The sequence below is a fragment of the Dermacentor albipictus genome, chromosome 3 (assembly GCF_038994185.2).
Source record: "Dermacentor albipictus isolate Rhodes 1998 colony chromosome 3, USDA_Dalb.pri_finalv2, whole genome shotgun sequence".
Classification (NCBI taxonomy): domain Eukaryota; kingdom Metazoa; phylum Arthropoda; class Arachnida; order Ixodida; family Ixodidae; genus Dermacentor; species Dermacentor albipictus.
The window spans coordinates 147422834-147443848 of NC_091823.1; the positions used below are offsets into that span (position 1 = coordinate 147422834).

A 21015-nucleotide genomic window follows, 5' to 3' on the forward strand; every position below is an offset into this window, starting at 1 on the left:
GACATGCGAAGGTTGTGGGTTCGGTTCCCACCTGCGGCAAGTAGTTTTTTCATCCACTTTAAATTTCCATTAATTTATCATTACTTTATTTCATTTATTAAGCACATGCAATTTCCCCTATGTTGTACTTGGTGTCAGTGTTTGTTGGCTTCTCATTATATGACTAATAATTATCGGGTCCCTCGGTTAACCCCCTTTCTTCTCGTTTATTACATAACGAGGGTCTCGAATCCGGCAACATTGATGCCTTCAGGTAGCATATGTGGGTTTATTGACCAGTTGCCTTCACCCGAAAAGATCACGTTCTCGTGACGCCTGCGGCAAAAAAGACGTTCCACGTCCGCCGCCAAGGTCTGTGAGTGGGGGCGCTGGCTAACACTCCCAGAGTTCTACTTGTACACATAAATACCCAAGAAAGTGGATGGGGAAACGCGGCCGCGGTAGCTCAATTGGTAGAGCATCGCACGCGACATGCGAAGGTTGTGGGTTCGGTTCCCACCTGCGGCAAGTAGTTTTTTCATCCACTTTAAATTTCCATTAATTTATCATTACTTTATTTCATTTATTAAGCACATGCAATTTCCCCTATGTTGTACTTGGTGTCAGTGTGTGTTGGCTTCTCATTATATATATATATATATATATATATATATATATATATATATATATGATATTCATCTGTGCGTCGTACCGCCAATCCAGGTTAAATATTTGCAGACTATTTGTGTTGCATACAGAGCCACAAATAACCGAGATGACCAAATTAAAGTGATCAATTCTTTACACTCTATGGGTAAATGCTGTGCAAGGTGGGGCATAGGAATAAACATTTCTAAAACAGCTTCCACTACGTTTCGCACAAAAAGAAGCCCCTTGATTTTACTAACTCTTTAGGTAACGTTACCATCACAAGAACTAACAGCATTAAATACTTAGGCATCACTCTAGCAGTAGGTTCAATTGCGAACCACATGTTCAAAATGCTTTCGGGGTGCACTACAGAAATTGTCGTTCTTGAAAGAGAAACTGCGTAGTACTCCTCCTGCAGTAAACCTAAATGCATACAAAGCGCTAATACGACCGAAATTGGAGTGCCCATCGGTTCTTTGGACCCCTTGCTACCGATATTTGTTGTTTGTTGAGCCGATTAAATGTAAATATTTTAATCAGAGTCAACTCTGGGGCCAACCGCTGAAACAAGTTTTCCCACAAATGGGATAAAGGAATTCCATAGGCTTCCTCGGAATTTTTTAGTGTACGCGGTTGTCCACTTTGTCAATATGCTTTTCATAAAAACATATTTTTTGTAATTGCAAACAATTTCAAATTTACAGAATAAATTGATTTTCAATTCGTTTTGATAAATTTAAATAATCAAGCCACTGCACTCAAGGTGGCATGTTGTAATGGATGTTGCGCTAACCAGAGTTCTTCGCGCTAACTCAGCCTCCTGCTTAGAGCTATAGTCACAGAAGACGACGTCAGCAAGTTTATAATTTCCTCGACACGCAAAACAAGTTTCACCATCATCATCCTGTTTTATGTATACTGCAGGACGAAGGCCTCTCCCTGAGACCTCGAAATAACCCTTGTCCGGCGCGAGCCAATACAAACTTCCGCCTGCGAATTTCCTCATTTCTTCACCCCACCTGCTTTTCAGCCGTCCTCGACAGCGGTTCCCTTCTTTTGGCACCCATTATGTAAAGCTAATGGTTCACCAGATATCTAACCTACGCATTTCATTACCTACCCAGCTCCATTTATTTCGCTTAATGCCATTTAGAATACCAGCTACCCCCGCTTGCTTTCTGGTCCACACCACTGTCTTCCTGCCTCTAACCATTACGCTTATCATTAATTCTTCGTTGAAATGCTCCTTGTCCGCTCCTTCACTTTTTTAGCGCTTCTTTGCCAATCTCCAAGTTTCTGCCCCATACGTTACCACCGGTATGATGCACTGATTGTACACCTTTCTTTTTAGCGATAATGGTAAGCTTCGGGTCACGATCTGATAATATCTGCCGTTGGCGCTCCAATCCATTTCCATTCTTCCGTATGTTTCCTCATCACAATCTGGGTCCCCTGTGAATAAATTACCTAGGCAAATATAATCATTCACAGACTCTAGAGGGTGACTGGCGATCTTGATGTCTTGTTTCCATTCCAGGCTATAGATTATTATGGTTGTTTTCTGCATCGCCCACCATGGTTGATTAGTGCCTGTGGTGTTCGGCTGGGCAGCACGAGGTCGCGGGATCGAATTCCGGCAACGGCGTCAGCATTTCGGTAAGGGAGCAATGCGAAAACACCAGTGTACATAGACTTAGGTGCACGTTAAAGAACCCCAAGGGGTCAAAATTTCCGGCGTCCTCCACTACGGCGTGAATCATCATCAAATCGTGGTTTTGGCACATAAAACCCCATAATTGTTTTTATTTTCTGCAAATAAATCTTAAATTCGCTCCTACACTCTCTGTTATGATATTTAAATGTTTCTTCTAACTCGTCTGCATTGTTACTGAAAGAAAAACGAAGGTTGCTGCAAAACGAAGGTTACTGGGGTTTTCGTTGTTGATCCTTACTCCTAAGCCGTCCCAAATTAAATTCTTTCAAACTTCTTCCAACCATGCAGTGAATGGCTTGGGAGAGATTATGTATCCTTGTGTGACCCTTTCTTTATAGGTGTCTTCCTACTTTTCTTGGGGATAATTAAGATAGCTGTGGAAGATTTGTGGATATTTTACAAAATATTTATGTAAGCTTGTAGTACTCCTTGAGAACGTAATGCCTGTATGACTGCTGGTAACTCTACTGAGTCAAAGGCATTTTCGTAATCTATGTGCGCCATCTATGCAGAGCCTGATTGTACTCTGCATATTTCCCGATTACGTGCTTGATTACCTGGATGTGATCTATTGTACAGTATCCCTTCCTGAAGACAGCCTATTCCCTTGGTTGTTAGAAGTCAAGTGTTGCCCTTATTCTATTGGAAATTACGTTGCTGAATATTTGATACAGTACTGGAATAAGCTAATCTGCCTATAATTCTTCAATTCTTTACCGTCTCCGTTTTTGTGGCATAGTATAATATTGGCATTCTTCCAGTTCTCTGCGACCTTTGAAGCCTTGAGGCAATTCTTATAAAGGGCCCCAAGGTTTTCAAGCACGATGTTACCTCCATATTTGAATAAATCAACTGTTCAGCGTAGAATGAGTCAGTATAGAATTCTTTCGCTGCTTTTACTATATCTTCGAAAATGCTGATGACATTACCTTCCTTATCTTTCAGTGCATACACCTTCGGTTGATCCGCCATGGTTGCTTAGTGCCTATGGTCTTGGGCTGCTAAGCACGAGGTCACGAGATCGAATCACAGCCACGGCAGCCGCATTTCAGTGCGGGCGAAATGCGAAAGCACCCGTGTGCTTAGATTATGTATCCATTAAAGAACCCCAGATGGTGCAAATTTCCGGAGTTCCCCACTACGGCGGCCCTCCTAATCAGATAGTGGTTTTGGCACGTAATACCCCATAATTTACTTCTTTTCAAATTTTAGATTGTCCTATGCCAAGATGTCTTCTGCCTGATTTCATGCTGTTTACATTTTTTACTGCTTTCTGAGTCTTTCCTACGGTATAATTTCGAACAACCTTTATTTTCTCATCGTTGAACAGTTGCGACAATTCTGCGAATTCCATCTGATCTTTAGAACTGATGGTAGCGCTAAAAAGGACGGACACACGATGAAAAGACTTCACGATGACGAGGAAGAAGACGAAACAAAGACGTTTCCTCGTTGTCGTGTGGTCTTTTCATCGTGTATCAGTCCTTTTAACGCTACCTTCAGTCTTAAAGAATGCATCACCAACTAGCCCAGCACGAAGTTTTATTGATCTATCTGATCTCTTGAGTTGAAGAGTTTCATTATTTGCCGTTTCTTTATTACGTCGTCCGTTGCTTGTGAAAGATTGCCTAGGGCTTCCCTTGGTACCTTGCCTCCCACTTCAATTGCTGCTTGTGAAGCTATCTTAGTTATGGTTTCATTCATTACTTTTATGGGATCTTCACCTTTCTTTTCTGAGGCTGCATATTTGTTGCGACTACAAGACTGAATTTGTCTGCTTCTACCCATACTGCATCTAGGTTGGCCTGTTTCTTCTTTACTTTACAGTTTTACTATTTATATCTTGAAATTGAGGTGAATCGTAGCCCCCACTAACCTATGATCACTGCACTTTACCCTAGTAACACTTCTACATCCTGTACAATGCTGGGATTGGCAGAAAGTATAAAATAAATTCGTTTCTTGTTTCACCATTAGGGCTTTTCCAGGTCCACCTTTCGTTCATACGCTTTCTCAAGAAGGTGTTAATTATTCGAAACTTCTTCCTTTCCGCCAAATCTACCAGCATCTCTCCCCTAGTCCTTCTAGAATCGACGCTGTTCTTGTCAATTGCTTGTTCACCAGCTTGCCTTTCCCCAACTTTCTCGTTGAAGTCGGCAATTACGACAGTGTAATGAGTTTGCGATTTTTCATCGCTAATTTCACATCTTCATTAAATTGATCTACTTCATAGTCAGCAGGAATGGAGTGTGGAGCGTATAGGTTTGTACCACCTTTAATCTATGCCTATTAATATGTTTTATTATGAAAACTTATACCCTCTCATTAAATCTGTAGAATTCGTCTATGTGACCAGCTATGTCCTTATCTATTAGAAATATTACAACGTATTGCTTCTTATCTGGGAGTCCTCTATAGCGGAGGACGTGACAGTAAGTCAGCAGTGTATAAGCCTCACCAGTTTTTCTAACCTCACTAAGTCCAATGATATCCCAAACAATGCCTGATAATACGTCAAATAGTTCTGCTAAGCTAGCCTCGTTCAAGAGAGTCCGGGTGTTAAAGGTTGCCAAGCTCAGCTTTCATTGGCGGCCTGTGCGGGTCCACAGATTCTTAGCACCCTCTACTGCGTTACAGGCCTGAACGCGGCCTTGGCCAGTTGCTCCGCAGCTGCTGTGAACTGAGGGCCGTGGGTTAATTGTAGGGGTCATGAGGGACGTAGTGGCCGTATACTGCACCAGGAAGGCAAAGTACTGTACTGGTTAGGGAATATCTATTGTTAAAGCTTAGTGGGCCTTCCTAGTGGTATTAGTATAGCACCACTGGTTCTCGGCTTTTTTGCCGGCATCAGGTCCCACTCCAAGCCAGATGATGTAGAGCGCTGGAGGAGGTGAATTCGAGACTACCAGCTTAAGATTTAAAAAGAATACACGATTGAAAACTCCAGGATTGGCACTTCTATGAGAAGCAAGCGCACCAGTTAACTCGGTCAGATAATGCTTCAGGCTGCGAGGCATTCTTATGGCTGAGAATTGCAGCCCAGAGGATCGAACATGCGTGAAAATTCCCTTGGTTTATCCACTATAGATGTGTTTTGCTCATCGCGACCGTGTTTCGAGAAAGCTAGTTGTGCTGCTTCTAAAGAACAAGTAAGGAACTGATTAATAACCACATGAATACACTATCAACATTTACTGGTGGATTTTCATGCCTCGAACAATGCTTCAGTGATTCACGAATCAGTGTTCTGAGTATTGCCATTTTTAATGCACTTTCGGTGCATCCTGATGCAGTCAACGTTTCTCATTTGTGGAATTTATTTTGTTTACCTGTGCGTTTTCTCGTGCACGACCGTTCCTGTGCGACAGTTTAAAGATGTCATGTATACTTTTTATTTTAGTTATGCGCGATTTCTTATGTATACTGTCGCACTTTTCTTGTTGCCCAGTTTCATGAAATTGGTGCATTGCAATCTTTTTTTGACGGTGCTGAACTGTCATGAAATGCGGAGGGGCAGGGACTTTGTCAGTCTTCAATGCCATTAGCCCCTGCCCCTGCAGTGATGTTTGTAAATTGTTTACACTAAATAAAGCACTTACTTACTTGAAAAGCTGCTGTCACTACCGCTATCCCACTGTTACAATGACTTGCCACAACACTTATGCAGATTTGGGAAACTGCTTTCTCCCTAAAGAAAATTTAGAATCTCTAAATCTGCAGACATTTACCTAGAGCTGGCAGCACTGAGTCATGTCAGCACACGGACGAGGAAAGGTATACACTTAATAAATATTTTTTTGAGAAAAAGTCACTAACCTGCAAAGTTAGTCAAGGAGACACGTGACACCGTTTCCTTCAATTGCTAAAATCTCGATAAACTATATTTCAGATAAATTTTTTTCACCAGTTCTGCAGTGAGCTTCAATTTGAAGTAAGCTCTCCTTCGGTCTATTTGTTGCTTCACGCCTCGTCTTCTCGTATATTTCGCGTTTTTTATTCAAGGAATAAGTCACACAGACATGCACACATTCTTACTCCTCGATACATTTTCGACAATCGAAACCAGTGATTTATCACAAGGCTTATAGGTGAGGTTGTTGACTACTCAAACAGATTAGAAACAAGTCACGCTGCTCAGCTACACTGCTAGTCACATGGTGACTAAACTTGGTGCCAATATGCGATAAAGTCTAAGAAGTTTAAGAACTCGATGCACTGGATGAAACTGCACCACATTGTCACTGCTGTTGGTCTGCTTGACAAATAAAGAGACCGGCGACGCAGTGCGTCGCGTGTAATCTTGTTGGCGCCATACTTCGACCATCTGCTAAATTGCTGAGCATTGATAATATCGGCAAAAACGTGAGCTCGAGTAAGAGGCCTTTCCACTTCTCATCGCGAGATGAAGAAACAGATGTGGACAAGCGCTTACCAACGCATGTGAGATTGTCGGCCATCAATTTGAAACCAAGTGGACAGCTGCAAAAAGCACTTCCGACAACGTTGGTGCAGTTGTGGGAACAGTTAAGCGTCCTTTCAGCGCATTCGTCAATGTCTGGAAGAAACAGCATTTCTTAGAGACAGCAAGGTTTGAAAAAAATTTGCACTTTGTTTCAATAAAGTTCGTCTTACTCGGTCAGCGCGGCTGAGGCTTTGCCGGTATTTTATTCGTAGCATGCACACAAGTGTCGTTCTCCCAGGAAAGAGAACTCTTACAATTGAAAACCGATGGTTGCCGGTATTATCTTGGGGAAGGAATATTAGCCTCACAGTAAAAATAACTAAAGGCATAATTGACAAAGCTCTTCGTTCGTAAGGTCCGTTTGCCATTGGCTGACTACCATCGCTTAGAAAATGTGTAACCTTACTTTTTGCTGCCTCAAGGCCACTGGTCCACACCAGGCCTTCGGCGGCCACTTTTTGATGGTGGAAGAAATGCGAAACCGCCCGTATACCGTGCACTGTGGGTGCACGGTAAAGAACCACAGATGGGCGAAATTAATGTGGAGTCCATCACTACGACATGCCTCATAATCGTATGGTCGTTCTGGCATGTAAAACATCAGATTTAATTATCTTTGGCTGCCAGTTGCTCTCACAAACGGGTCTACGCCGTTATACGGGCCCTTGCTTTACATCATTAACGTGACAACTTCATCAGGAACCATGCTTGGAGACTTGAACGTTGTGACAACAGGTGTATATAAGACAACCCAATTGACGCCTACCTGCCTCTAACATGCACGTGGTAGCAGGTACGCCCCAATTTTACTCAAGCCCTGCTTAGTTCACCATGTTGTGATCATGTATTCCGCATTCTTGAAAGCTCGCGCAAATCCGCATCCTCATCAGAAGACGAACGCATGGCGCTCACAGATTATTAGTATCGTCTGTCTCCCAGTCAATGCGTACATTTGATGCCACAGTGCGAAGGTGCTCCGAATATGAATAGCTTTATTTGCTTTTATTGCGGTAGCAATTGTACGGACACTCCATTCGCCTTTTCGCCGTCGCCGTCACCGTGAATGACACCGTCGCCGCGCACCGTTCGCTTTATGTGCGAGTGAAAGCACGCGAGGGAAGCCTACGATGGCGGCTCAAACTGGCGCGCGCTAAAAAATTACCGACGATTACGTTACTTCCTAATGCGAAATTTGAGCGCAGCAAATAAGCTGTTTCACCTTTTCGATAGATTGAGGCAAAGAAATCGAGCAACACATGTATGCGCTATCACAGAATTTTTTTTTATTTTTCACACGTATTCCTTTAACAAAGACTCCACTAACAGTTCTTGACAGTCATGAAGGAAGCTTTGTGGTCGGAGAAATAGACTGATATATGTTTGACTTGGTACACCAATGCTTGATTCTCAAAGACGAGATCTATACAAGTGCCTCGCGAGGTTGTCACAGCCGTGGGACGCGTTACGAGCGAGAGGAACGGGATGTTCTCCGGCATAAGTGTTAGGAAATTGCTGTTTGTCTTTATGTCAACATTAAAGTCCCCCACTACTAACATCGGTGTGGATCGATGGACGGTTAATGCGAGTTGCAGGAAGTGCACGACGTCTTTCGTGAGTGCGGTAGCGGACTCACGAAAGCGGTATCAGTCGGTCGCTGCTAGCGCTGGGGGGATGAAAGGGGGGCGGAGCTGGTTATGAGGCCGACGATAACGCCGACGACGACGCGAAACCCAGGAACGGACGCCAAAGAGCCATTTGTGTAGCCAGCCCTCCTCCACACTCTCTCCTCCTCCCTTCCATCATCCTCCCTCGCCCGGAGAGCCGACAGCGCGCATGCGCGGCGGCGGAGCAGATTCGTCGGCGAGCTACGACGCGAAACCCAGGAACGGACGCCAAAGAGCCATTTGTGTAGCCAGCCCTCCTCCACAGTCTCTCCTCCTCCCTTCCATCATCCTCCCTCGCCCGGAGAGCCGACAGCGCGCATGCGCGGCGGCGGAGCAGATTCGTCGGCGAGAGAGAGAGAGAGAAAACTTTTATTTTTACGCCAGCGTCCGGCGCTCAACCCTGGTCGGTCAGCTACCAGTCCTCACCCAACACGTCTCTGACGTGCTGGATAAGCACCGGCAGGAGAATGTGAGTTGCATGGGGTGGTGGAGTGAGCCAGTCCGTCCATGACCGTGGCTTGATGTTAGTGGGAATGATGGAGAGGGCTGACTGCAGTTTGGGTTGCGTGTGAGGGCAATGCCATAGGCAATGCTCTAGGGACGGATATTCCATGCAGTTCGGGCATTTCGGTGGCCCAGGTAGGCCTTGAATATAGTGACGGAAAAGAGGAGTCACTATTGAGTTTGTTTGAAGTCTTCGGAGAATAGCGCTGTCCTCTCGCGAGAGGTTAGCAGGGGGAGTAATAAAGGTGCCGGCATTCGCGCGAAGTTGCTTTAAAAGTGATGTGCGCTCCTTGTGCAAAGTCTTTCTGTGTTCCCTTGGGTTAAATTCGGATGGCCATAGGCACGGGGGACCCGGAAAACTAACTACGCGGGTGAGCTCATGAGCTCGGGAGTTCCCCCCCATGCCTTGGTGCCCAGGTATCCACTGCAAGGTAACACAGAGCAAAGGGTGTGCATCCAAGTGACATTGAAGTAGGCTGTGGATATGCTCAGGTAGCAAGTTGTCGCGAAACATGCGGCATGCATCTTGGCTATCGGTGCGAATTAAGATGCGTTGGGTAGGATGATGAGGCCGGGTGACTGCTTCGAGAATAGCAAGAGCCTCTGCGTCGGATGGGTCGGGGACTCCTATGTGTGCGTTAACATGCTCGTAGTCAGGGCCGACTACTGCAGTTAGACATCTACCCTCCGAGTGACTAGCGTCCGTATAATAATACGTAGTGTCTGGAAGTGGGTTTTCCCTATTTATTCGTTTGACTAACTGGGAGCGGCGAGCTTCGTGTTTGTGTGGCTGCATATGTTGTGGTATGGGTAGGACCGTGAATCTGGGTAGTGAGTCCCATGGTGGTGAATACAGCGGTGGAAAAGGCGGTAGGGCACCTGTCTGGTATCCCTGATGTTCGAGCAGTTTGCGCCCTTGTGGGGATGTTTGAAGCCTTTGAATTTGCGCTTGTCTGCAAATTGTAATGCGTTCATCAAGTGTGTTGAAAAGCCCAGTGGCGGCCACAAGGTCGTTGGCGGCGAATCGGGGTACTCCTAATGCTAATCTCGTATATTTGCGGAGCGCTGTTTCTAATTTGGAGTGCTGGGTCTTAGTGAGAGATTGATATGGAAGTTGGTAGAGCACACGGGAGTAGACAAGCGCTTCAATAATCCTTCGAAGTTCTTGCTCCTTTAGTCCTCTGTGTTTACGTGTTACTCTAGATAACATGTGGTATATCTGGTTTAGTTGTCGGATCGTTTTTTCCAACCATACTTCAGCTCTACCGTCATCCTGAAGGATGAAGCCCAGTATTTTGATGTTAGATCGGCGCGGTATTTCATTGTGTTCGATATGGAGACTGATGCTTTGGCGCTGCTCTTCGGCGCGGCGGCCTATTTGATTAGTTACTACTATGTACTCAGATTTTGTTGGAGAACACTTAAGCCCAATACCGTTAACGTATTCGTGAATGGTATCTAAGCCTGACTGGATGGTGTGCTCCTGTTCACCTAGGGACCCCTTGCAACACCATATAGTAATATCGTCTGCATAAATATTGTGTTCGAGTAGTGCGATGGAAGAGAGTCGGGCAGGCAGATCGAGCAAAGCAATATTGAAGAGGGTGGGTGATAGGATTGAGCCTTGAGGGACTCCTACACTCAGAGGGTATGGCGCTGACAGCTCTCCATTGATTTGAATTTGTATAGAGCGACCGGTAAGAAAATCTTTAATATAATAGTAGAGGCGGGCGCCGGTTCGTAAGGTCAAGAGGTTCTTGAGGATAGCGGAGTGTTTCACGTGGTCGAACGCCTTGTGTATATCTACACCTGCGATTACTCTGGTTTGTACGAGACTGTGATTTTGATACACATCTTCCGAGATACGAAGCATGGTATCCTGAGTGCTAACATGTGATCTAAAGCCTGTCATTGTGTAAGGAAAAGCACTGCTGTTTTCTAAGTGCCAGTTTAGCCGGTTAAGGGCCATGCGTTCCATCAGTTTGCTTACACACGACGTTAAAGATATAGGACGTAGGTTTGTAATACAGTTGGCCGGTTTGCCGGGTTTCGGGATTGGTATTATTATTGCCGTTTTCCATTCCTCTGGAAGGATTCCGGATTCCCAAATATTGTTGATGTATTCTAAAAGTTGTTCTAACTGAGAAGAGGGTAAGTTACGAAGTGTACTATACGTAATCCCATCTTTGCCAGGCGTTGTGTTTCGTTTCAGCGAAGATAGAGCCGTGTGTAGCTCAGCTAAAGTAAACAGGCTGTTTATGCCTGTTGTACTCTCTTCCAGTGACTCAGTTGGGTAATCCGGAAGTTGTTCTGCATTTTGGTCCAAGGGATAGAACGTCTGACGAATTTCATCAGTTATTTCTTCGCGTGTCTGGCCAGAGCTCATCATTATCTTGTCCATGGTGTGTCGTGGTTTTCCTTGGCCCAAAAGTGATCTTAAGATATTCCACACTCTCGCAGTATGTAGGCGGCCGTTGAGCTTGTCACATGTTTCTAACCAGTTCTCGGTGCAAAGTTTTTGCGCGTATTCTTGTGCTTCTACTGTAATTTGCTCAATAAGTTTGCGAAGGCTATGATTCTGTTTATGTTTCTTCCAGTTCTGCACTATCCTGTGTCTTTTATCCCATAAGTTAAGCAGATGAGAGTCTATGTGTGGGTTTTCAGCAGTACGCGCAATCATTTTGGTGTATTTTTTCATCGTCTCGCTAATGTACTTCACCCATGAATGTAGGTCCGGCTGTTCGTCGGCCCTGTCTAGGTCTGATCGGAATCGGTGCCAGTCAGTAAGTTGTGTTCTAGAATCTGCGTTAGCAAGGCGAACCTTAGAGCGAGGAATACTTAGAGTAACTTCAATGATGTAATGGTCACTTCCAAGACTTTCGTGAAGATTCGCCCAAGTTACATTCCCTATTCCGCGGTACCAGCTTAAGTCGGGGTTAGAGTCACGTTCGACGCTGTTTCCTTGGCGCGTGGGCTCGGTTGTGTCATTAAGAAACGTATACTTGTTATCTTGCATTTTCCTTTCGAGGCGCTGCCCTGCTTTAGTTGTGCGCTGGTAGCCCCATGATATGTTATGTGTATTGAAATCCCCAGCTATAATGATGTCTTTGTCCTTATGTAGCTTTGTGTACGTGTCCAACCATTTCAGAGAAGGACAGTCGAGCCTTGGGACCCAGTATGCATTGATAATTAGAACGTCACGGCTGCCGAAGCGGCACTGGACAGTAACGTGCTCCTGAATCGAATTGTTTATAGAATCAGTATCGATTTGTATAGCTGGAATATGTTTGGCCACGTATGTTACAGTGGTAATGGGAACAGTCACACCCTGTGGAGCTCTTTTGTCTCGCTTAGTAATGCTTCCTTGGGTAAAGTGTTCATAGCCCGGTAATGATATAAGTCCGCAAGCTTCTTGAATTAAATTGATATCTGGTTTCTGCGCTTCTCGGCAGATGAATTGTTGTAAGAGAGCCTTCTTCCTTCGAAGGCTCCTGCAATTCCATTGCCATATTACTAAAGGTCGATTAGTGCCTGCCATATTACAGATTTGCCGAGCCGGAGGGCTCATCGACCTTGGACTGCGTGGATGTCTGTGCACGCGCGAATATTTGCGCGTTGGCTACTAGCTGTTGAACGACGACATCAGTGCGTGCAATTTCTTGTTTTAGATATTGCATTTCAGCCTGTACCGTGCGAATTACTGCAACTTCATTCGCGAGGCTGTCTAGTTTAGCTGTTAAAAGCTGGACTGCTCTTTCAAGGCGCTGCATGCTTGTTTGGTCCGGCATGTGCGATGGTGTTGTAGATGGTGTCATAGGGCGCTGAAGAGCTTGAGAGTACGAGTAATGAAGGACTGGAGTCCGTAAAATAGAACGGGTTGACTGTGAAGTGTTAGGTGAGGATTGTGAGGAATTAGTAGGGAGGTTAGGACGGACTGGCTCACCGTTATCAGAGGCTGGCTGGCTCTTGTCATTTCTGGGACGTTTTGGCTCCGGAGTGGTAGATCGCTTGGCGGCCTTAGACGGCGGGCTTCCATTTGGAGATTTTTGTGTGGTGGTTTGGTTGGCACTGCAACTTCGGCTGCGGTTGCGGCCGCGACTGTGGCTGCGACTGCGGTTGCGGCTGCGGCCGCGACTGCGACTCCGGCTGCGACTGCGGCTCCGGCTGCGACTCGTCTGGCCAAGCACGGAGAACCGGTTGGAAGTAGCGATGGGGGTGTCTGGGGTCTTGTCACTTATAGTGACTCTTGTGTCCTGTTGACGGGGACGGTGTGTCCCCGGTGGCAATGCAGGGAAATCTGATGTATACTGGAAGGGCTTCGTGTTGCGTATCCGTCGGTGACGATGCTTGGATGCCCGCGAACGCGCCGCGCGGTCCGCTTCTTTTCTTGCTGGGCAGTCTTTCGAAGTCGGCGAATGTTCACCGCCGCAATTATGGCAGTAGGGGAAGCACTCATGGGGAAGTATGCTTTGCGCACTGGGAAATGTTCTACTGCATTGATGGCACATGCAATACGTTGAACGATTTGGGCATACGTCGGTGGCGTGACCGAGCGTGAAGCAGTGCGAGCACAGCGAACTTCTGTGTCGAAATGGGTAGAGGCGCTGGACAACGCGATTAATAAGAGCAAATCTGGGTAAACGTGGGCCTTCCACCGTCACCATCACGGTGTTGGACGTGCCTATTCGGCGGATTGTCAGGAGCTTCGCTTGTTCCACTTCCACAATACTCTGCAGCTCTCCGTCGGAGACCGAGGTGGGTATTCCATGTATGACGCCGCGTGCGTTCATAGGATCAGCGGCCACGTAGGTGTTTGTCTCGTAAGCTGCATCGTTGATAGTGATGCTCTTGAGTTCCGCGAGCTTGTCGGCAGCAGATCGACGATAGGTGTCAACGGCCACCAGGTTTTGTATAGTGCGGATTTTGAAGTACGTGTCGCTGCGTTCCACTGTGTTGAGTCCTGCCGCCGAGCGGATAGCGTTGCCGAGGGTACCGACATCGATTGCAGCAAGGTTCAGGCATGCTGTGAATTTAACGATCACAGTGGTGGCTTGTGGCTGACGCGGCGTTGTCCCTACGGTGCGCCAGTGGCCGAGTGTCGAAGCGGACGCCGCTGCTTGGTCGATTTCCATGCTTCAGAAGCCCACGAACGCGCGTGGCGTCGGTGGTGTCGAGGTGGCGTCCAGCCAAGGACTAGGCTTAGTGGCCGGCGGCCGGCTAAGCCGGCCAAGTTCTTCCATTAATTGCGGAGAAACGTTGAAAAGTTCGTCTCACCGGAAGGTGGGTACCTTGAGACGTCTTCCTAGCACAAGTGTGGAGTCCTATCGAAGAAGGTTCCGTTGATAGGGTGAAAACTTCGAGGAGCAGATGTGGATCCGTGCTGACTCGGCGAGCGCCACCGCGCGTCCTTCGTCGGCGAGCTACGACGCGAAACCCAGGAACGGACGCCAAAGAGCCATTTGTGTAGCCAGCCCTCCTCCACAGTCTCTCCTCCTCCCTTCCATCATCCTCCCTCGCCCGGAGAGCCGACAGCGCGCATGCGCGGCGGCGGAGCAGCAGATTCGTCGGCGAGCTGGTTACGAGGCCGACGACAACGCCGACAACGCCGACGACGACGACGACGACGACGCGAAACCCAGGAACGGACGCCAAAGAGCTGCGCTCTAAAAAAAGCGGTGAACGAGTGCGCCGTCTTCCGTCGAGCGAAAGGCCGCACAGGGGGATACCAGGGAGCGACGGGGCGGCGTGGTGTTCGGCAGCGACTGAGCATTTCGCAACCGGGTGCAAGGGGAACCGACGATCTCGACTCAATCTCGCGTACCGTATATGGAAGCAAGCGGAAAGGCAGCGCAGGAGGGAGCGCGCTTGGGATGGGATCTGCCGGTTGCTCGTACCTTTGTGCGGGCTTTGTGCTCGCCACTCTTGCGTCGAAGCGATAGATCGCACGAAGGTCACTTCGCTTGCTGCTGCCGGCGCGCTTGCTCACACCAGCGTTTTGACAGCGAGTGTCCACGCGTATCGAGTGCGATGTGTTCATGTTAGCGTGCGCGTGCTGACACAATACTTGTTACTGCAGCGAATGTTTCCAAGTTTACACGGTCGATAAGACTACCATCCTTACCTCCTATTGCCGTGTACTTCTTTTCTATGGCAATCGATGCTTCGCCTTTCGGGCGTAACGGCGACGTTTTAGTGTGGGCGCCAAAAAGCACGATCCACAAAACGCGTGTCATATTTCCTGAGTACCTCTAAGCCGTGCCACGCGCGCTCAGTGATCAGCTTCCCTCGGTCGAGTGCATTTACGCTTGCTGCTTTTCCAACTAGTTTTATTATTCTTCAGGGGCGGTATTCACAAAACGTTTCGTTCGTTCGTAGGTGCAGTTTGCAATTGGCCTGCCACCTTCTCAAACAGTTGGAATGTCCAGCATCAGGATTGGCTGAAATTGGTTCTTACGAACATACCTGGCGTAAAAGCTTTTCGCTAATACGCGTCCAGTTGTGCGAAAAAATAGAATTCCCGTTGCAATGTTTTAACATATTCACGTAAGAGTGATCCCGACTGCTATCCACTGAATACGGCCATTTAAGTGCGTTTCTTGGTTAGCTTACCTATCTGTCCCGTCTTGGTATTTTCCTGTAATAATGGTATAAGTAACCCCGATCATAGTCATAGCGCATGCGATACGACTTCCGATAAATAAATGGGTCGCCGCGTTCGCGTTTATTTATCGGAACGCGCCTCTTCCTGGCCAGCTGCAGCAACGCGTGAACGGAGCCACATAACCCTGCACCTGGCCATATCGCGGCGAGTGAATGAAGGAACAGACCGAAAATGCATTATTGCGGGAAACAGACGCATGCAGTGCTGTGTAGGGATATCAACGTTTGGTGCAGAAGGGAGCCTGCAACTCGTCTCTATTACTTGGATTGCAACACACTGTTTTGTGTGCCCACTTTGTGCCTACTAGGCAAGAGTGTCATGCGCTACGTTTGCAGCGAGGCAAGTGTGCCTCTTCGATTTTCGGGGCGCATATCGTTGCCTCTGTTGCGCTGTTCCTCGCGCAAGGTCAGGAGTCGATTGGACTACTGGTGCGCGTGGTCCGTCTTCAGTTTATGCCACGTGATTGCGGGAACTTCCGTACCTACACACCACTCGCCGCCGACAAGGCCTCTGCGGTAGCCCGCGCTGCAAACGCAGTCTTCCTTGGCCGCCTTTCGTGTTCCATTTGTGTGGCTGTGGGGAGGACACATGTCGCACTGGCTGGAGGCGTCGTTCTTGAATGTGTTCCTGGGGCAGTCTACGAAATCAGAGGCAGCGAAAGCAGAGAACTAAGGCAATGGCAGACTATATAGGCATAATGGCTAAGTAACGAAATGCCATCACGCAGAATTGCCAGAGCCAAATGCTTCATTTATATCCTACGTATTACAGTCAAGCGAATAAATAGACGTGGGCAACGACGGCAAAGAGTGAGCCTCAGATGTCTGAAGTATATATAGCTTTGGCGGCGCATCAACGATTCACATCAATACAGTTCGAGATCCTTAACTATGCATTACACTTTTCCGACACCAAAATGAAAAACACAATGTTAATAAAGGTTTAACAGAGAACAAGTAAACACCTAAATAGCCTTTTCATAAATGTGAAGCGAGACAAACCATATGATCGTCTTTATTATACATCTCATCCGATTATTGTCCCAACCGCACCAAATAGCGCAAAGGTATCAAGGTGACAAATAAAAGGATTTTTCCAGAAAACCATTCCCCTTCAAAAATAGTGATCAGTGAAGAACACACGTGACACCGTTTCTTTGAAGTTCCAAAGTTTAGGTCAACTACGTTTCAAATTAATTTTTATTCCATGGTTGTATAATGAACGTCAACTTGAAGTCAACCTTCCTTCGGTTAACCTGCTTGACGCCTCATCCTCTCATATCCCTTCACGCCTCGTCTTCTTAACTTTGTGAGAAAGGCTGCCTGAAAGCTTCGTTATTCTACCACATCTGTGACCTAAGAGTCTGCACCTAAAGCAACTACAAATAAACGCTTGTCCGAACTAAATATGACGCTTTAAGTGTGCAGAAGATCGCTCTATCTCCCTCTCTTTTTCAAAGTCCGGTATAGTGGCGTCTGCTACTCTTACTGCTTCATTTGTTCTTGGCAACGAAAGTGTTTTTCACCTTTACAGTATCGTTGGGCAGAGTCGTGAGGAACCCTTCCTGGCAGACAAACACAATTGAAGCTCCCTTTGGTATTCACGCATACATCAGAGCAGGGTTTTACAGTGGCGCACTCGTCTATGTCTGAAAAGAACAGAGAGAATCTGGTTGAGCCAAGAGGTATAACACCGCTGAGATAAAGAAAATCAGCACAGAAGTTTGGCAAGACTGCGCTCCAGAGCTGTACCGGGCTTCACCAGTGCAAACAATTGAATTGTATAAGTATATCTATGCGATTTGGCTCTGTTATACAATATATTAAAGAAAACTTGCCATAAAACAAGGCACCGTAAAGGTGAAGAGAGAGAGAGAGAGAAAGACCCTTGATTTAAGTCTGGAGAGGGATTCCTGACAGCACGTTTAACACGTTACTCCATATGGGTATCCGGAAATATTGAAATTATGTCCACATTTCCCTACACAGCCACACAACATACACAAAGCACAACACTCAAGAAAACACAACACTCAATACTCGACTAAAGTTTCTCATTGAGACCAGTGTCTGTAAAGAAAGCGAGAAATATCTTGGTCGCGCGGGATGCACAGGCATCGCTAGCCGATCGACAAAGGACCTCTCAACTGACGGGATGACATTCTGTTGAATGTTCAGATCGGAAAACAAGGCCGTTCTTGGCAGTGTAAAAGCCTGCAAGCGCAGAATATGTGGGCTATGTCTTCCCCCATTTTGCAGGCAGGGCACATGATTATATTAAATAAGAAATATTTTCTGTATGTCATGTTTAAACGAATTCGCCGAAGAAACGCTCGGCTGCGCCTGTTAGGGCCTCAAGGCATATACAACTCGTACGACGAGTCGTAAGTGCACATAGGCCCGTGCAACTTTTCCGAATCATTCCAGACAGCGCGCAACGCAAGACACGACACCAAAGCTGACCAATCATTTCTAGACAAAAGCATTGAAAGTATCTCTATAGAGTATTGTGGTGAGCCCGAAGCGCAGTCTGCATGTCTGCAGACTGCACTGCATGCAGATTGCAGTCTGCATGCTGCAGTGAGTACCATCTGCCTGCTCTGAGTAGCATCTGCACTGCATGCATCTGCGTGCTGCAGTGAGTAGCATCTGCAGTCTGCGTGCTCCACTGCCGGGCAACGCGGTGCTGCGTGCCGAAAGCGTCGGTATGCATGCAGCTCATGGCGTGGATGATGTGGTTGTTGGCACGTGGTAATTCCAGGCATAAAGAAATATGCGGCCACGATTCCGATACTGCCTAATGCGAAAATTGAACGCACAGGCGTTTTTCTTCCGCGATATGTTGACTGGCCCGGACAATATGTCGTGTGCGGCATGCTTTAAATAGAGCGAGCTGTGGCGCGACTGCCTCGCTTATCGGGAGATCGCAAGAGGCGGCATGTGAATGGGTGGCGCGTGAACCCAACTCACAGCAGAAGCCGCAGACAGACCTCCGCTCATGCAGTGCTGTGTTTCCATACAGACGACGTTTGCTAGTCTGGCGCCATCTCTTGCCATCGTAGCCGCAAAGCCCGTCTTGCGCAGCCCTACGTTTCTCACGCTTTCGCCACACCTTCCTCCTCCGCTTTCCTCCTCGCACTTCCTTCGCTATCGCCTTCTTCCATCTCCCTCTGTGTTCCGCGTTCACTTTCATCGTTCGTTGAATGTGTTCGATCGGTTACGACGGACAACGCCGACGCTCTCCACAAGAACGTGTGCCTAAAGGGCAAGATACACTCCAACGTAACGTACGGGAGCACGTTCGTCGAACTCAGCGACCTCATAGAAGAACTGGGATCTATACTCTAGTGACACGACGTAACATGCGTGACTAGAGCCCTAGGGCCCGTTCCAACGTCTCCGGCGCATTAATAGCTCCCGTCTGTTTTTCGCCGGCCGCGTCGGCGAAGCGTTCCCGGCATTCCTCGAGCGCAGCGCGTCAGAGAAGCATTGGCCGCCTGTGAAGTCGGCGCTGGTGCGACAACGTTCGGTGAAACAACCAATGAAAGTACCCAGAACGTGTGTGAAGCTTCAGATCCTGTGATCGAAGGGCTCCTGGAGGGAATCTGCTCCCGTGCGTTTACGACACAAGACGAATGGATTACCGCGATCAAGCAACAAAAGACATCGCACGGGAAGCCATCTGCCGTCAATGCGGTCACGCTACAAGTAAGCTTCCTCGCTGAGTCGTGATATGCGATACTGAAATGAGTTACTCACTGCTAGGGCAGCGTAATTACGTTTTTTTTTTAATTTCTGCTGTTTTTAGTCGAAGAATGCATGAAACTTTGGAAAATGCTGCGAGATCGGTACAACGGTGAAGCACAGGCTGTGGAGTTGGCGAGGCGCAACGGCAGCGGCTTTATTTCGAGGAGAATGAGGGAATTCGCGCAGTCAATGTAATTCTACAAGAAGTGTAGCTGCTGAGAATGTGAGTTATTTCGGTGTTCACATACCGTTCTGGTAAATATGCAAGCGCTGAAGACGATTGTGATCGTGGGTGCGTGTGTTTGTGTGTGTGCGCGTATGTTTGCGCTCTTCAAATATTTTTCTAGTTGCAAAACAGTGTACCATTACGGGGTAGCTCCAGCCACGAAGATCCATGTGCGGCATCGTCCAGCACAGGGCAAGAAATCATCGGCGCACTTTTGATGTCAGTGGTGTAGCTCGATCGTCGGGCCGGTGATGAGGAAATGAAAACTCGACCCAATTTCGGGTTGTAGTATCCAGTGTAAGATAACAAGATTGTGCTCAATTGTCGCCCTTGTGTCCTTCCAACTGAGTACTAAGCAATTTTAACAGCTATTTGGTTGAGTCCACGTTGGCACTAAAATATTCTCTATAGCACCTGTGATCTTATGTCGATTGTGCGAGAAAGAAAACTGACAAAGCATCAGAGCTGTATTTATGCTTAATTGCAGTATCTCGCATGTAAAAACTGAAAACGAAAAGGTCACCAACTGTTTACTCCCTCCGATTCAGGCGCTTCATGTTTTGTAGGAATATTTCAATTAGAGGGAGGATATATCGCGAAGGTTTCGAGCTGATAATAGAAAATCATCGACTTGCTGCACTAAACTTTGACATAAACCGCTCGTCGCGAGTTTGCAGGAAGTATGAGGAAAAGGTGTGCAGGTCTGTCAGGGTTCTATTGCCATGACGTGGCTGGTGGGACAGGCTCTTCAAAATATATATATATATACATATGATATTCATCACCGCCAATCCAGGTTGAAATATTTGCAGACTATTTGTGTTGCATACAGAGCCATAAGTAACCGACATGACCAAATTAAAGTGATCAATTCTTTACACTCTATGGATAAATGCTGTGCAAGGTAGGGCATAAGAATAAACATTTCTAAAATAGCTTCCACTACGTTTCGCACAAAAAGAAGCCCCTTGATTTTAATTACTCTTTAGGTAACGTTACCATCACAAGAACTAACAGCATTAAATATTTAGGCATCACTCTAGCAGTAGTTTCAATTCCGAACCGCATGTTCAAAATGTCTGTCGGAGTGCACTACAGAAATTTTCGTTCTTGAAAGAGAAACTGCGTTGTACTTCTCCTGCAGTAAACCTAAATGCATACAAAGCGCTAATACGACCGAAATTGGAGTGCCCGTCGGTTCTTTGGACCCCTTGCTACCGATATTTGTTGTTTGTTGAGCCCATTACAAGTAAATATTTTAATCAGAGTCAACTCTGGGGCCAACCGTTGAAACCAGTTTTCCCACAAATGGGATAAGAAATTACCTAGGCTTTCTCGGAATTTTTCAGTGTACGCGGTTGTCCACTTTGTCAATATGGTTTTCATAAAAACATATTTTTTGTAATTG

General features: G+C 46.8%; 1 protein-coding gene across 1 annotated transcript in view; it reads right to left on the bottom strand.

Moving 5' to 3' along the window:
* The window catches only part of LOC139057615 (fibrillin-2-like), a 184455-nt gene that overhangs the window by 98711 nt on the left and 64729 nt on the right, over window positions 1-21015 (bottom strand). The window contains exons 7-9 of the mRNA XM_070536152.1: window positions 17161-17283; window positions 16117-16272; window positions 6777-6899 (exon numbers count right to left, since the gene is read on the bottom strand). Of these exons, the coding sequence (XP_070392253.1) occupies window positions 6777-6899; window positions 16117-16272; window positions 17161-17283 (402 nt within the window). The remainder of the gene's footprint in view (window positions 1-6776; window positions 6900-16116; window positions 16273-17160; window positions 17284-21015) is intronic.